Source organism: Nomascus leucogenys, chromosome 2 (assembly GCF_006542625.1).
Source record: "Nomascus leucogenys isolate Asia chromosome 2, Asia_NLE_v1, whole genome shotgun sequence".
NCBI lineage: Eukaryota > Metazoa > Chordata > Mammalia > Primates > Hylobatidae > Nomascus > Nomascus leucogenys.
In genome coordinates this window covers 140,433,239-140,450,196 of record NC_044382.1, presented here as the reverse complement: position 1 = coordinate 140,450,196, position 16,958 = coordinate 140,433,239, and the positions used below count along the sequence as shown (strand labels likewise).

General features: G+C 47.0%; 1 protein-coding gene across 4 annotated transcripts; it reads right to left on the bottom strand.

Moving 5' to 3' along the window:
• Window positions 1-504: 504 nt before the first annotated feature.
• Window positions 505-5,076, bottom strand: IL13 (interleukin 13). Of its 4 annotated transcripts, XM_030818602.1 has the most exons (6): window positions 4,968-5,076; window positions 4,353-4,532; window positions 3,247-3,317; window positions 2,138-2,191; window positions 1,785-1,889; window positions 505-1,431 (listed from the first exon to the last, which is right to left on the bottom strand). In XM_030818602.1, exons 4-6 carry the CDS (start codon window positions 2,168-2,170, stop codon window positions 1,324-1,326), a joined length of 246 nt encoding a protein of 81 aa, XP_030674462.1. In that variant the 5' UTR covers window positions 2,171-2,191; window positions 3,247-3,317; window positions 4,353-4,532; window positions 4,968-5,076; the 3' UTR covers window positions 505-1,323. The 4 variants fall into 4 exon arrangements, with proteins under 4 accessions (XP_030674462.1, XP_030674471.1, XP_012360917.1 ...); XM_030818611.1 differs by lacking the exon at window positions 3,247-3,317; XM_012505463.2 differs by lacking the exon at window positions 4,353-4,532 and having other exon boundaries at window positions 4,968-5,070.
• Between the last annotated feature and the right edge of the window lie 11,882 nt (window positions 5,077-16,958).

Sequence of the window (16,958 nt, the reverse complement as noted above, 5' to 3'; positions counted from 1 at the left end):
GTGAGTTTTGGGCCCCAATCCCAGCTTTGCTCCTTTACCTCAGATGAGGCTCTGAGGCCCCAGGACCCCAGTGAGGAAGTAGCTACGTGACCTTAGGCAAACTGCCCACGCTCTCTGAGCCTCACAGTTCTCATTGGCCTCCTGGGTTGTGAGGGAGACATGGATGTGTGGGTGGTGCCAGACACAGCTGGCCAGTCCTCAGGAGATGTGATCGTGAGACTTCCTGGGTCTCTGCTCCTGATGCCCTCCTTAAACCCTGACAGTCTGGCCCAAGCCTCTCTGTCCTCGCTGGTGCAGCAGACAGAAGGTGGGGCTTCCTTCAGGCCATGTCCCCAGCCTCGGGAGCTAGCTTGCTTTCAGCCCAGGTCACTGCACCCCACCCTTGCTGGAATCCATCCCAGTCCCCTCCTCCAGCCCACCAGCCTCCCGAAGAGCTCCTCAGAGTCTTCAGACCACAGACCAGTGTCCCCAAAGGCCAAAATGAAAGACAAATACAATCAGGCCTATCTGTCACCAACTTTATTTCTGGCTTCAGTTTGACAGTCAATGAAACAACTTGTTCAATGTCCCCTCCCACAGTGTTCAAGGTACCCTTCTATATATTAACTCTTTGCTAACATATTTAATATTTAAATACAGGGAAAAACAATAAATTACTCGTTGGCTGAGAGCTGGCTGCTGGCTGGCAGACAGGAGCGGCTGTTCTGCCCCTCTCCTGACCCTGCCTCGGATGAGGCTCCAGGACCCCAGTGAGGTAGCAGAATTCTGTACACAGTACTTATTACCAGGGACTCCTGGTGTCCACTGCTTTAGTGCTGGGGCCCTGAGTCTCTGAACCCTTGGCTCCAAGTGCCAGCAGCCACAGTCTTCCCCAATCCCCAACGCTGACAAACACACTCATTTAAATAACACAATAATAAATAAGGCCAAGAAGAAATGGGCCTGAGCTGCCGTCTGCCTCAGTTGCCTGTGTGTGAAGTGGGTCCCTCTCCTACCACATGTGTGGCAAGGGGGGCACCCCCTGTAATGCTACAGTGTGCTCTAGGGCAGGGCAGGGGTGTAGGGACATGTCATCCCTGGGTCCACCGAGCTCAGGGCCCTGGACACAGGAGGCCCACCAGGCTGAGCCCTGGGCAAGGGGAAGGCTGGGGTGGGCTAGGCTGAAGACAGGCAGCGCAGGCTGAGGTCTAAGCTAAGGAATTTTACCCGCTCCCTAACCCTCCTTCCCACCTCCCCAAGACATTTTTGACAGCAGAAAGAAAAATGAATCTGTAACTTCAATAGTCAGGTCCTGTCTCTGCAAATAATGATGCTTTCGATGTTTCAGTTGAACCGTCCCTCGCGAAAAAGTTTCTTTAAATGTAAGAGCAGGTCCTTTACAAACTGGGCCACCTCGATTTTGGTGTCTCGGACATGCAAGCTGGAAAACTGCTGCAGGACAAAGGAGCCAGCGCATGAGTGGGATGCCAGAGGCCGGGACGACCCGCACAAACCAGGGGCTTTCCAGGGACTGTCTCATTCAGTCCTCACGGAAGTCCCCATGCGGTGGGTACTGTTACTACCTCTAACCTCTACTGTACAGATGTGGAAATTGAGGCCCAGGTAGGAGTTAGGAGCCCTTGAGCTCAGGTCCTGTAAATCCCAAAGGCCACATCCCTGCTGCCACAATGGCCCCACCGCTGGGTGGCCACACACCATGGATATTCAGCCAGCTTCCCTTCAGTGAGCCCAGGGTTGGCAGGAGGGGGTGCAGGGTGGGGGTGAGAGGTTGGGGGACGCCTTACCCCAGCTGAGACCTTGTGCAGGCAGAATCCGCTCAGCATCCTCTGGGTCTTCTCGATGGCACTGCAGCCTGACACATTGATCAGGGATTCCAGGGCTGCACAGTACTGTGGGGAGGGGACACCGAGGGGTCAGGCCCTGCTCGGGTGGCTGTCTTTTGTGAGTCTGCAGGAAGATGGGGCTGAGATGCCTGGTGCAGGTGAGTCTGGGTCGTGGGAAGGGCCCAGATTATGACAGGAGGGAGGAGAGCACTTGAAGCTTGCTTGGAACCCCAGCCATGGAAGGGAGGCTCAGAGAAGATAAGCCCAAGGCCTGGAGCCTCTGCCCCATCCTCCCTGCACCCAAAGGTCCTTACCACACCAGCTGTCAGGTTGGTGCTCCACACCATGCTGCCATTGCAGAGCGGGGTCTGCGGGAGCAAAGTGACAGTGAGCAGAGTGCTGGCAGGGGTTGTGGGCCTGCCCTGGCAGCCCAGGCCAGGTCTGCCCCAGCACAGGCCCCACACACATCCCTGGTGTGGCGCAGAGGCAGGCCTGGCAGCCCCTCAGCATTCCTGAGCTTCGTTTTCTGCCTTGAACAGCGGGCGTGGGGGTGAGGACCCACTGTTTAGGGTCTTGGAGCTGAGAGAAAAAAATCGACACCACTAGGAAGGGACAAGCTGCATGCGAGGCTTGACATAGTCAGGGCAGGAGGACAGGGGCCTGTGGGAAGGGCCAGGGCAGGGACGAGTGAAGTAGGAGTGGCCTGGGCCACTGTGGACCAAGACAAATCAGATGGGAGGCGGTGGGGATCTGGTGTATTAAATGCCCTGCCTTCTGATGGTGAGGGAACACTGCAGTTAGGGGCTTGGACACTCTGGTGTGGGCTAGCCCTGGCTTGAATCCAGCCTCTGTCACTCAACCTCACTGAACCTCAGCAGAATGGGTTCATCGTACCTGCCTCTTGAGGTGGCTGGTAGTGATGAAATGACACATAAAGCACGTGCACCAGGCCTGGTGTAAGCAGTGCTCAGACATGTGAGCTGTTACTAGTGGGGCAAGGAGCGGACTCTACTAAGGAACCCTCCTGTAAGGGCAGGCCTTTATGGTGCTGGGGAGAATGGCTGCATTGTTATGGTCAAAATCCAGTTGGCAAATGCCACATGGTTCTGGGAGGGTGCTGGCCCTTCTCTGCTGTCCTCTATTCAGGAATGGCTGAGTAGGAGCTGGCAGTGGCAGACAAAGCCAGGCCAGGAGAGCAGGTAGTCCCTGGGGAGTCTGCCAGACACCTTCATAGGTCCATCCACAGTGCTGAGCCCCCCAGCCTAGCTCCTCTCTCCCTCATGGCTGGGCGGGCCTTGGTCCATGGGGATTTTTCCTGTCCCACAGGCATCTTAGGACCAGGCCCAGCCTGCTCATGACCTCATCTTGGGAATCGCCCACCCTGGAGCCCTCATAGCTAGGACCCTGGCTAGCCGACACTCACCTTCTGGTTCTGGGTGACGTTGACCAGCTCCTCAATGAGCTCCCTGAGGGCTGTAGAGGGAGGCACAGGGCCTGGGGAGGCAAAGCCACCGAGGCAAGTGAGAGCAATGACCGTGGTCAACAAGAGCGCCATGAGGCCCAGTGCCAACAGGAGAGGATTGAGGAGCGGATGCATAGGCTGGGTGGCTTGTGGCCTTGGCGTCTTGTGGCAGCTTTTATAGGCCCAAGTGGTGACGCCTGACACCATGGTCTCTGCTTTTTCAGGCACTATCTAGAAACCACATCTTTACTCATCTTGATTTTACTTTGTGGAAAATCCAGTGTCGCATAAAGGAAAGAGTTTGATTTCTCGTGGACTTATTGAGAAGGGTCCAGGGCAGAGTTTCCAAGATCTGAGTGGGTTTAATTCCAGCGGCAGGCAAGGGGCCCTGAGAGCGACATGGCATTTGCAATGCTGCCCTGAGTTCCAGCAGTTTTGCCTGTGACAACCCTGAGTACCTGGACAGCTGACCCAACTCTGAGCTCCTGTTCTCAGACCCTTTTGGGTCACCGGAAGGGCTGAGCAGATAGTCTCAGTGCACTGTGACTGTGACCACAGTCTGCCAGCTATGGGAATTTGGGGAGTTTCATTTTTTCGATGAACCAGTCTCTTAAATTACTTAAGTAATACTTGCTTGGATACAAAATTCAAACAGGCAATAGAAGAGTAAAGTTCACTTCTTTTGGCTTGCCTAACTCCTCCTTGGCCCCACTGTAGGAGGGATTGTCAAAGTTCAGATTTCCAGGTCTCCACTGAGAGATCCAGAAAGATTCAGAGGTCTTCCTGGGACCTTTTTTGGTGTTTTTTTTTTTTTTTTTTGGAGATGGGGTCTCACTATGTTGCCTGCCTAGGCTGGCCTCCAACTCCCAGACTCAAGCGATCCCCCCACCTCAGCTTCCACAGTGGCTGGGAGTGGTGTGCACCTGTGTCTGGCCCCTTTAATTTAAAGTGTATGGGCCATCCTTCTGGGAAACTCTTAACTGGGCCAGGCTGGCAGCCTTAGTCCAGGTCAGAGATTGTAAGTGTTCTTAGTGCCACTGGGGCTTGGGGTGATCCCGTTTGCTCACCAGTCTCTGCAGGATCAACCCCTGCCGTCTGGGGGCCTCAAGTTTCCCTTCTGCAGAATGAGTGCTGTGGAGGGCGGGCTCCTGGGCCTGGCCCCTGCAGCCATGTCGCCTTTTCCTGCTCTTCCCTCATTTTCCTAGAAGTCCTCCAGAAACCCCCACAGCACAGGCCATGACATTTGCCTGTTGGGTGTTGATGTCAAGATTTCTCCCTTACCCACTTCCTCCCCGAGCCAGCGCCTCCCCAGCCCCCCTGTCTGCCTGCTCAGGCTCCCTCCGTCCTGTCCTCGATGGGGCTCAACCTCCTCACAAGGGTGTGCTTGTGACCCTTCTCACAAGGCATGCTGGGTTCCCGCTCAGAGGCATCCCAGGCTTGCCCACCCTCTCTTCCCACAGGGAACGTCATTCCCACCCTCTCTGTCCACACTCGAAGCTTCCCAGCCCAGCTGCTGGCTCTGACTCCCAGAAGTCTGCTCCTTCCCCTTGAGGGACCCCATTGCCTGGAGTGCCGCGACTTGGCCGTGTGACCCCTCTACGGGCCTGTTTCCTAATCTGTAGTAGAGAGCCCACGGCATCTCCCACAGGGTCTCCGTGATGGGGGAAGGAGCGGGGAACTACCTTGGGCTGTGCAACTCTCGGAGCCCCGCCCGGGTGAGTCAACGCCCGTTATCCCCCATGGCCACCAAAAGCCCTGCCGGGAGCGGTGGGCAGGCGCGCCCCCGCGCGTGGGAGAAGGCGCTGGCGCGGCGGTTGCGACGGCGATGGCCCGCGGAGATAGGGGGGGTGGCCTTATGTAACGGGAGATGGGCCCGATAAGCGGGATCTGCGCGGCCGGGCCCTCCTCCGCGGCCTCCGGCGGTGGCCGGTCCGGGGGGCAGGGGTGGGCGCGCAGACCGGCCAGTCCGGAAGCTGCGGAGGCTGGCGAGGGGGCGGCAAAGGTGGAAGTGGCGGTCCGAGCACCAGGCAGGGCAGGGGCCGGCTGGACACCCGGGCCCGCGGCGCCCCGAGCGCCCGTGCGCACCGGCGAGGGGCGGGAGCGGCCGAGGGGCCGAGGCGCGCACGTGCCGCTCCAGCACCGGTCATGTCAGGCCGAGGGACCTCCCGGGCTCGGCCGAGCTGCAGCCCCTGCCCTCGACGGTGGTCTCCGGGGACCAAGGCGTGCTGGGCCGTGGGGAGAGGCGCGGCCCAGATGGCTACATCAGAGGGTCTGTTGCTTGTTTCTAGATTGTCAGCGGGGATCCACTCCCGTGCGGGTAATTTTAATTAACACTAACTACCACAGGGCCGCTCCCGGCACTTGGCGCATGTGGCTCGCACCTGCCTGCAATGCGCCGCGTGGGCAGCCCGCTTATGGCCATGGGGCGCCTCTCCGCTTTGCTCTGGCCCTGAAGCGCTGAGATTGGGACCGCCCTTCCTCCCGACCAGCTCATCCTGGGAAAGCTGGGGTTGCTTTTTCGGGTTTCTCTGGACTCTGGGTCTCCGTTGGCAAAGACATGATGCCCAGTCAGGAGGAGTGAGGCCTGAGAGAGTTGTTTTTGTAAGTGAAACGATTTAATGTTTTAGATTTTTATTTTTAGGAAAGTTACGAATGCAGATAATTTTAAAAATCAAGAAGGTTGATTATGTAAAACGGCAGCGCTGGGAATCCGTGCTCTATGGGCCTCTGGCATTGCTGCTCCTCTTGTGAGTGAGGCACTTACTGCCCTGCTATGTCCCTTACTGTCTTTTAAAGGTTGTTTATAGGCCGGGCACGGTGGCTCACGCCTGTAATCCCAGCACTTTGGGAGGCCGAGACGGGCGGATCACGAGGTCAGAAGATTGAGACCATCCTGGCTAACACGATGAAACCCCGTCTCTACTAAAAATAGAAAAAAATTAGCCGGGCGGGATGGTGGGCGCCTGTGGTCCCAGCTACTCAGGAGGCTGAGGCAGGAGAATGGCGTGAACCCGGGAGGCGGAGCTTGTAGTGAGCCGAAATCGCGTCACTGCACTCCAGCCTGGGTGACAGTGTAAGACTCCGTCTCAAAAAAAAGAGAAAAAAAAGATTGTTAAGAAAATCACAAGGAAGGAGGAAAAAATATATTTCCTATTCATTAAGTGGAGGCGTCACTCTCTTCACGTTGAGCAGGCCGAGGAGGAGGAAGAAAAGGAGGGGTCGGTCTTGTCATCTCAGGGGTGGCAGAGGCAGGAGAAAATCCGTGGATAAGTGGATCTGTGCAGTTCAGAACCTGCTGTTCAAGGGTCAACTGTGTATGTAAAAAATTCAGTGGAATCTCCACCTTCCCTCACAAGTAACTATTTTTCTTAGGTTTTTTTTTTTTTTTTTTTTTTTTTTTTTTTTGGTATCCTATTAGTTTATGTAAATACAAGCAACTGTGAATATACGGTCTTATTTTCCCTTGTCCCTACATGTGAAGCGGCATCATATACACTTTTTGCACCCTGTTTTTTCTCACTTATTATAAAAATAATATATTTTTGTATTCACACTTAGATTGGGACATTTTATGACTTCTTCGTTCTCTTCTCTCTTATTGGAATTGCCATTTTTTGACTATATACCTCTTAGACTTGTCCTTGAATTTTCTTTTTATTCTATTTTCCATTTAAAAAATCTCTCTTCTCTGGGATATTCTCATAGCTTTATCTTTCTTCCTGAGGGTGTTTGATTCTTTGTGTGCGCGCATGTGCACATGCCCGCTAACAGCACTATGTTCTTGTTTCATTGATATCTTCTAAGTTTCCTTTTTCGTACATAATCTTTATTTTCTCCAAGTTTTCTTTAAAAAATTGTTTCGAACTGGGCGCCGTGGCTCATGCCTGTAATTCCAGCATTTTGGGGGGCCGATCGCTTGAGCCCAGGAGTTTGACACCAGCCTGGGCAACATAGGGAGACTTCACTTCTACAAAACATAAAAAAAACTTAGCCAGGCATGGTCGTGCATACCTGTGATCCCAGCTACTTGGGTGGCTGTGCGGGAGCATCACTTGAGCTCAGGAGTCGAAGCTGCAGTGAGTTGTGATCACACCACTTCACTCCGGCCTGGGTGACAGAGCCAGACCGTGCCTCAAAAAAAATTTTTTTTCCATCTTACAGGCTTTCCTTGCACGTTAGGTGATCCTGGATTGCCTGCACATGTTAAAACAGGGATCTCTGAGGGTAAATGTGTGGGAGGGGGCTGTTTCCTATAGGGCAGGTAGCTGACTGTTTTCACTTGGGGAACCTTCTGTGCCAGTTTCTTTGTCGTTTTTTGGCAGGCAGATCAGCTCGCGCAGAAAAGATTCTTCCTATCTCCAGCATTCCGGCAGCAAGGGTGGAGAGAGGGCTGGGGTGGGGGCCTCGGCATCTGTTGACTGTTCCTGATTTCAGCATATTTCGACCGCCCTCTACTGTGTCTAGTGTTTCTTGGTCCAGATATCCTATTCGGAGAAAACCCTGCTGCAGGAGAGTCACTCAACTTCGATGAACAAAAATGAATATCTAACGGTTTCTTAAACTGAGTTTCAACAACTTTCCTTGTTTTCACCCCCTTGTCTTCCGATGTCCTTGGTCTTCTCCCAGTTCCTGAGCATTCTTGGAATTCTGTAAATCAACATAGGTCTCAGCTGGCCTAGGATTCGGTTTTCTTGGGTCAGCTAAGTAGTCTACCCACTGTCCATCCACTTTCCACCTTTCAAACGCTGGTGCTGTCATCCATTTCTCCCATTTTGGTGGGTTTAAAACTTTAGAAAATTCAGTTACTGTCATTTTAGTTGGTTATAAAGTGGGAGTTTGTGTTTATTCCATTGTTTTTACTTGGAATTTATATTTTTAATGTAGAGAATTTATAAACAAGACAAGCAATAAGAGGCAAACACTAATCTTGCACCCCTTTTCCCTGGCACTATAACGCCTCTGGATCTTTGCTTTGCACATTTACATTTTGTTAGAAAAATGAGATAATACATTATATAGTTTTTACTCCTTTTTCACTTAAAATATATGAAGAGCATTCTCCAATGTCAGTATTCTGCACTTAAAAAAAGATTACACAAAATGTTATTGTGTAAAGTACAGATATGCAAAAAAATAAAAAGCCCCATAGTCCCAGCATCCAGAGAAAATAATCATTGTAATATTTTGGTATCTGTCATGCTAGTATGTGGATATGTACAGGGTAAGTACCTTATTCCTAAAATAAAAGGGAAATAACTTTTTTTTTCTTTTTTTTTTTTTTTTTTGAGACAGAGCCTTGCTCTGTCACCTGCATTGGAGTGCAGTGGCACCATCTTGGCTCACTGCAACCTCTGCCTCTCAGGCACAAGCAATCCTCCCACCTCAGCCTCCTGAGTCGCTGAGACTACAGGTGAGCCATGACACCTGGCTAATTTTTGCATTTTTTGTAGAGACCAGGTTTCACCATGTTGCCTAGGCTGGTCTCAAACTCTTGGGCTCAAGCAATTTGCCTGCCTTGGCCTCCTGAAGTGCTAGGATTACAGGTGTGAGCCACTGTGCCTGGCTGACATATTTATTTATTAGTATTTTTTTTTGAGATGGGGTCTCACTCTGACACCCAGGCTGAGCAGCAATGGTGCAAACACGGCTCACTGCAGTCTCAACCCCCTGGGTTCAAGTGATCCTCCCACCTCAGCTTCCTGCGTAGCTGGGACTACAGGGCACCATTATGCCCACACACACTGGCTGATTTTTAATTTTTTTTTTGTAGAGATAGGGTTAAACCTTTAGATACCACGGTTTTACTAATACCAGGTCAAAGAGGTGCAAGATAAATGTTTGCCTTTTATTGCTTGTCTCTTTTATAAATTCTCTACATTAAAAATATAAATTCCAAGTAAAAACAATGGAATGAACATAAACTCCCACTTCATAACGACTCAAACCATAGTAGCAACAACCTTATCCTGTTGCCCAGGTTGGTCTTGAACTCCTGTGCTCAAGTGATCCTCTTATCTTGGCCTCCCAGTGTGCTGGAATCACAGGCATCAGCCACTGCACCTGGCCTATTACTTAATCTAATACATTTCTTCGCCAAGCCCTGGAAGACAAATAATTACAAATAATTCCCATAAAAATGATAAGTTCATACATTCATTAAGTAAATGTTTATTAAGTGCTTACTATGTAGGTGCTAAACAAAATAGCACAGTCTCTGTCCACTTAGAGATACATTCTCGTGGGTAGAGATAATGAACAAACACATGATATATAGTATGTTAGACAGTGAAAAGTACAGTGGAGAGGGGAAAAAAAAGAGGGCAGGTAGAATGAGTGAGTGCAGTATTATATATGGGATGGTGACGTAAGGCATCACTGAGAAGGTGTTATTTGAGCAGAGACCTGAAGGATGAGAGGAAGTGGCCATGCTGATATTTGGGGGAAGAAATTTCCAAGCTGAAGGCACAAGCAAGTGCAAAGGCCCTTTTCTTATTTTGTTCGTGCTGTTGTAACAGAATACCCAAGACTGAGTAATTTATAAATAATAAAAATTTATTGCTCCCAGTTCTGGAGGCTGGCAAATCCAAGATCAAGGTTCCAGCAGAATTGGTGTCTGGTGAGGGCTGCTCTCTGCTCCCAAGATGGTGCCTTCTTGCTGTGTTCTCATGTGGTAGAAGAGCCAAAGGGAAGAACTTTCTCCCTCAAGCCCTTTTATGAAGGCATGAATCTCATTCCTCCATGGCCTAATCACCTTTTAAGGGCCCCACTTCTTAATAGCATCACATCGGGGGTTAAGTTCCAATGTATGAATTTTGGAGGGAAACATACACTCAAACCATAGTAGCACCAAAGCAGGAAAATGCCGACTGTGCTGAGAATTAGCAAGGAAAGCCAGGAGTGAGGGGAGGCATGGGAGAAGATACTGTCAGAGAAGTATGTCCAGAGCATATGGAGACTTGTAAGCCATTGAGAGGATTGAGGATTTCATGATGAGTGACATAGGGAGCCACTGGAGGTTTTGAGCAGAGGAGTGACATGACTCAATTTACCTTTTTTCTTTTTTAAAAAACATTTGAATTGTTATATTTACAGAAAACATACAAAAATAGTACAGAGAGTTTCCATATCCCCTCCCCTTACCCAGCTTCTCCCAATGGTAACACATTACATAATCATAGTGCAATGATCAAAAACAGAAAAATGAGCATGGATTTATTAAGTAAACTGCATCCTATTCTAATCTCACCAGTGTTTCCATTCGCATCCTTTTTCAGTTTCAAGATCAACCCAGGATCTCACAGTGCATTGAGTTAATTCTCTTTGGTCTCCTGCAGTCTGAATGGTTCCTCAGTCTTGTCTTTCATAACCCTTACATTTTCCAGGAATACTGATGAGCTATGCTGTCAAATGTTCCTCAGTTTGGTCCCCTTGCTGTTTTCTCCTCATTGCACTGAGGTTCTACATTTTCACAGAGATGAAGTTGGGGCCTTCTCACTGCATCAGGTCACAGGGTTCATGAGGTCCATGCCTTCTTATTGGTGATGTTGACCCTGACCACTTGGTTAAGATGGTTTCTGTCAGGTTCTTCCATGATAAAGTTACTATCTTTCCCTTTTTAGTTAATATATTGGGAAAGATAGTTTGAGATTATATAATTTTTTTCTCAGATTTGTGCCTACTAATATTAGCTTCATCAGTGACTCTTGTCTGAAATGATTTTTATTGTGGTATTTGCCTAGTGATTTTTCTTTTTCCCTTTCCTTTCCATTTATTACTTACAATTCTACTATAAAGAAGTGCTGTCCTTGTCCCTCATTTTTTTAAAAGTAAGTACTTGTGTATAGCCACATAAGTTCATGAATATTCATTTTACTCTATGGGTTATAATCAAATACTGTCTTTAAATTGTTTCTCAAATTGTTCTACCTTTGATCATTGCGAGTTGCTTCAGGTTGGGTTCTGTGTTCTTTGAACAAACTCTACCTTTTTTTTAAAAAAATATTTTCTTAATTTCTGGCACCACAAAAAATTCTAGGGTCATTTTGTATTTTCCTTGCCTCAGCCCTGAAGTCAACCACTTCACCAAGGAGCCAGAGTTCTTTTTATTGAAGAGCGTGTTTTAAAATCAAGATCTTGGAAGTAGGTGTCCTCATTATTACTGGGGTATCATCACACTGGGCCCTCTTTAAATAACTTTGTTACTTTCACTGTAAGTTTTCGTTATTTTCTTAGTGGTTACCCTGGGGATTACAAATGAACACCTTAATTTAGATGAATGTCAACTTAATTTCCATTTCAAAAGTTCCTATATAGCTCTATTGCCTCTCTCTTTTGTAGCATTATTGTCATATAAATTATATTTTTATACATTATAAGCCCATCAACAGTGTTAAAATTCTTAATGCAGTTCCCTTTCAATCATATAGGACAAGAATTGCAACCCAAAATATTTTTTTTTTTTTTTTGAGAAGGAGTTTTGCTCTTGTCACCAAGGCTGGAGTGCAGTGGCGTGATCTCAGCTCACTGCAACCTCCGCCTCCTGGGTTCAAGAGATTCTCCTGCCTCAGCCTCCTGAGTAGCTGGGATTACAGGCGCCCACCACAACGTCTGGCTAATTTTTTGTATTTTTAGTAGAGACAGGGTTTCACCATGTTGGGCAGGCTGGTCTCAAACTCTTGACCTCAGGTGATCCGCCCACCTCGGCCTCTCAAAGTGTTGGGATTACAGGCGTGAACCACTGCTCCCAGCCCCCAAAATACATTTATACTTTTATATTACCTATATATTTACCTTTACCAGTACTCTTTGAGTATTCATGAGCATTTGAGTCTAGTTTCATTTTAAAAGGATTCATTCTCCTTTTATATTTCTTGTAGGGCAAGTCTGGTGAAGACAGATTATTACAATGTTTATCTGGGATTGTCTTCTTGTTTTTGAAGAACAGTTTTTCTGGATACAGAATTCTTGGTTAAGGCTGGGCACAGTAGCCCACACCTTAATCCCAGCACCTTGGGAAGCCAAGGTGGGAGGATTGCTTAAGACTAGGAGTTTAAGACCAGCCTGGGCAAGATAGCAAGAACCCCTGTCTCTTAAAGAAAAAATTTTTTTTTTGAGTGTGGTGGCACATGCTGGTAGTCCTATCTGAGAGGCTGAGGCAAGAGAATTGCTTGAGCCCAGGAGTTCAAAGCTATAGCGAGCTATGATTGCACCACTGCAAAAATAATTCTTGGTTGATAGTCTTTTTCATTCAGCACTTTGAATATGTCATCTCACTGCTTTCAGGCCTGCATTGTTTCTTATGAGAAGTCACTTCTTAGCTTTACTTGCTTCTTTCTTTTGTTTGAGATCTCTTTTTCAACAATTTGACCACGATGCATCTAACTGTGAATCCCTTTGAGTTTACCCTACTTGGAGTTTGTTCAATTTCTTGGATACGAAGATTAATGTTTTCATAAAATTTGGGAAGTTTTGGGCTATTTCTTCAAATAGTCTTTCTGCTCCTTTCTCTCTCTCTTCTGAGATTCTCATTATGATTGGTATACTTGGTATTTTGGTACACTTGATAGTGTCTCAAAGGTCTCTGAAGCTCTCTTCATTTTTATTCATTCTTCTTTTTTTCTATTCCTCAGACTGTATAATCTCAATTGACCTGTCTCTGAACTCACTGATTCTTCTGCCAGTTCAATTTTGCTGTTGACCCCCATCTAGTGAATTTTTATTTCCATTATTGTATTTCTCAACTCCAGAATTTCTATTTGATTCTTTTTTATAATGTTTGTCTCCTTACTGATAGTCCTGATAATTTGGTGAAACATCATTCTCATAATTTCCTTTAATTCTTTAGACTTTGTTTCTGTTCCTTGAACATGTTTATAATAGCTGATACCTAAAGTCTTTGCCTAGTAAGTCTAACATCTGGGCTTCCTCATAGATTGTTTCTATTGAATGTTTCTTAAATTGCTGTTTATGGCATGGGTCAGATGTTCCTGTTCTTTGTGTGTCTTGTTTTAAATACTGTATCAATTATTGAGGTCAGATTACCTCCTCTCCAGGGTTTGCACCTGTTACTATTTCTTATTGTTGCTGCTGTTGGTTGGTTCTGTGTCTTTCCTGGACTAATTCTGTAAATTCTATATTCTTTGTCATGTTTGGTTCCTGAAGTCTCTACTCAGCCTAGTGGGTAAGCTAATAATTGGACAGATACTTCTTTTTAATGCCTTGAACCAATACATTTTCTAGCTTTTGTCAAGTGTGTGCATGTGTGTGTATTTGTCGAGTCATGTCATTGATGTGTCAGCAGGCAGTTTACAACTGCCTTTATCTTCATTTCTGGCATGAATTAAGTTTCAAGGTCAGCCAGAGATGAGAGCTTAGGACCCTCTCAGGACATGCATACATCCCTGCACATGCACATGGACTTCTAGATTCCCAGGAATATGCTTGAGCTTGTCAAAGCTCCCGTGGACATCTTCTTCCCAGATTTTTCCTTTTAAGTTTCTTGGTCAGCCTTTTGTTAGCCCCAGCTGATAACGTTGCCTCAGGCAGCCACAGGGTGAATCAGTTGCCACTGATTATTCTGCAGGAAGGGCTGTTTTCAGAGTGAGCTCTGAGTTAAGTCAAATAAAGATAGGTCCTGAAAACGGAGCTTTTCAGTGAGGTGCCAGACAAGTCAAATAGAGGCAGTTCTCTAGTAGTGGACATCTGGGGGACCTCCAAATCTATTCTGTCTCCTCCAGTGGTTACTAGGTTGCTGATTTTCACAGATACTAAGAGGGCTGTTGGTTTTCAAGTTACCATGGAATAAGGGAGAAGGGCATGGGATTAGGACAACTTAAAATGCCATTTTCTGTTCTGAGATTCAGCTGTTTTCCTTTAATAAACACACCTCAGTTTGTTGCTATCCATTAGTTAATTTCCAAAGTTCTGAAAAAGTTGATTTTGACATTTTTGCCAGTCTTGTTGCTTTTATGAAGGAGCGGATTTTGGATGGCTTTTACTCCACCCTTATGGAAGTAGAAATCCTTTAGATATTAAAATTGTAAATTTATACAGATCCTTTGGATTCAATCAACACCACAGGGTTCTTTTCATGGCCTCCTTTCCTGATATGCAAACACCTTTTTCCAACAGTGAGAAACTCAATTAGTATTGTCTACAACACAGGTATGTATTTGTTTGACTTTAGTATATACATACAAATTTCAGAATTGCTAACCCGCACCCCTGTGAGAAACACATTTTCTTGAGTTGCTTTTTAAAAAGATCACTGGCTGCTGTGTTGAGAACTACAGGGAGCAGGCCCCGAATCAGTGGGAGCAGTTAGGTGGTTACTCAGATTATTCAGGTTAGAGATGGCAGTGGCTTGGACTACAGCAATGATGGTTTAGATCAGGGGTCCCCAACCCCTGGGCTGCAGACCATTACCTGTCCTCAGCCTGTTAGGAACAGAGTCGCACAGCAGGAGGTGAGTGACAGGTGAGGGAGCATTACTGCCTGAGCTCTACCTCCTATCAGATTGGTGGTGGCATTAGATTCTCACGGGAGTGCAAACTCTATTGTGAATTTGCATGTGAGGGATCTAGGTTGCGTGCTCCTTATGAGAATCTAACTAATGCCTGGTGATCTGAGATGGAACAGTTTCATCCTGAAACCATCCTCCTCACCCCACCCGTCCATGGGAAAATTGTCTTCCACTAAATCGGTCCCTGGTGCCAAAATGGTTGGGGACTGCTGGTTTAAATGGTGAGGCATGGTCAGATTCTGGATGTGTTTTAAAAATTGAACCCATAGTATTAAACTGATGAATTAGATATGAGATGTAAGATAAAGAATCAAGGATAATGCCAAATTTTGCCTGAGCAATTGGAATAATGGAGTTGCCATTAACTGAAAGCATATGGAAGAGATTCAAGTTTTGGGAGAAAGATTGGTTTTGGTCATTTTAAGTTTTAGACATTTATCAGATATTCAAGTGCAGATAGATGCCCAGTTATACACAGGCAGCTGAATATATCAGTCAAGCATTTAGGAGAGATCTGGATTGGACACAAATATTTATGAGTTATCAGTGTATAGATGGTGGTTGTAGGAGTGGTCAGTGCCCTGCCTATATCCTATGATCCTAGGAACTGCCAGTATGTTCCTGCCAACTTTCAGCTGCTGCTATCTGTTTTTTTTTTTTTTTTTTTTTTTGTCTTTTTAGGCAGGGTCTCACTCTGCCACCCAGGCTGGAGTGCAGTGGCACAAATCACAGCTCACTGCAGCCTTGAACCCTCAGACTCCAGGGATCCTCCTATCTCAGCCGAGTAGCTGAGACTACAGGTGTGCACCACCATGCCTTGCTAATTTTTAAAAAATTTTATTTAAAGATGGGGTGTCACTATGTTGCTCAGACTTTCTTTTTAAACTGTGGAAAGCAGCTGTGCCAGTACACATGGCAAGCAAGTAACTAACATGTGCTAGAATAGCCCTCACTCAGTAACCCTGGCAAGTTGTTATGTAAATACTCCAGGTCTCTTGCCCCTTAGGTGGGATAATTCTGAGGTATATATCTTGCCAAACTCCCCAGAGTCTCCCTGGGGCACCAAACTCTAATTGCCCACTACCGTAGCTGGCTTAATAGTAAACTTTTCTTTGGCTGCTTTCTCCTTCATACACAATTTCCCCAATTTCCTACTGATTACTTTCACAGGAAGCATTGTTTTACCTTCTGCTTCTGGGAGAACCCAAACTAAGATAATTTAAAGCTATGAGACTGGATGAGATCACCAAATAAGTGAGTACCGAGAAGAAAAGAGGTGCAGACTCGGTGAGTACTAAAACCTGTGACATTTGAGGGGCCAGGGAAATGAGGAAACAGCAAAGGAAACAGGATGTGCAGGTGTTGCAAGGAGGTTGCAGGGAGGAGGCAGAGGTGGATTCCAGTAGGGCTGGGGATTGTCAGGACAGTTTGAGGACAATGCAGTGGAGGATGACATAATGATGGGCCATGGAATTCAAGTTGAATAAGGAGAGAAGTACAGGCATCAGGGAAACAACCTGTGAAAAAGCCATAGAATCAATGGATTGAAATCTCAGTGGGGTCAAAGAATTGCTGGGGTTGAGGACCACAGGAGAATTGTAGACACCATGGGGTTATTGGAGAGTGAGATGCTTAAAACTGAGATTTTGGAGGGGTGCAGTTATTGTTATTAAAAGGACTGGGCTCTAGAATAAGACCATAGAACTGAGTATCTTCTCACTGGAGGAAAGAAAAAGGGGCTGAGGGAGGCCGAGGCAGGCGGATCACTTGAGGCCAGAAGTTCAAGACCAGCCTGGCCAACAAGGTGAAACCCCGTCTTTACTAAAAATACAAAAATTAGCCTGGTGTGGTGGTGCATGCCTGTAATCCTAGCCACCCGGGAGGCTGAGGCAGGAGGATTGCTTGTATCAGGGAGGCAGAGGTTGCAGTGAGCTGAGATGTTGCCACTGCACTCCAGCCTGGGTGACAGAGCAAGACTCCACCTCAAAAAATAAAAAAGGCTAAGATGCCAAGGAGTTGTATTAGACCATCACTTGGATATTGAAATCAGCAATGATTATTAGTAATGGGGTGACACTGAACTGGCAGCTAAACTCTTCAACAAGTAAGAGGGAATGACCAAGCTGGGGATGAAAGATAACTCCAACAAGAG

Excerpts from the sequence above, each read along its gene's own strand:
- IL13 (XM_003259945.4), bottom strand. The coding sequence starts at position 3,420 with ATGCATCCGCTCCTCAATCCTCTCCTGTTGGCACTGGGCCTCATGGCG. Across the intron at positions 2,192-3,246 it reads ACGTCACCCAGAACCAGAAG|ACCCCGCTCTGCAATGGCAG; the intron begins GTGAGTGTCGGC and ends TTGCTCCCGCAG. Across the intron at positions 1,432-1,784 it reads TGCACAAGGTCTCAGCTGGG|CAGTTTTCCAGCTTGCATGT; the intron begins GTAAGGCGTCCC and ends TTTGTCCTGCAG.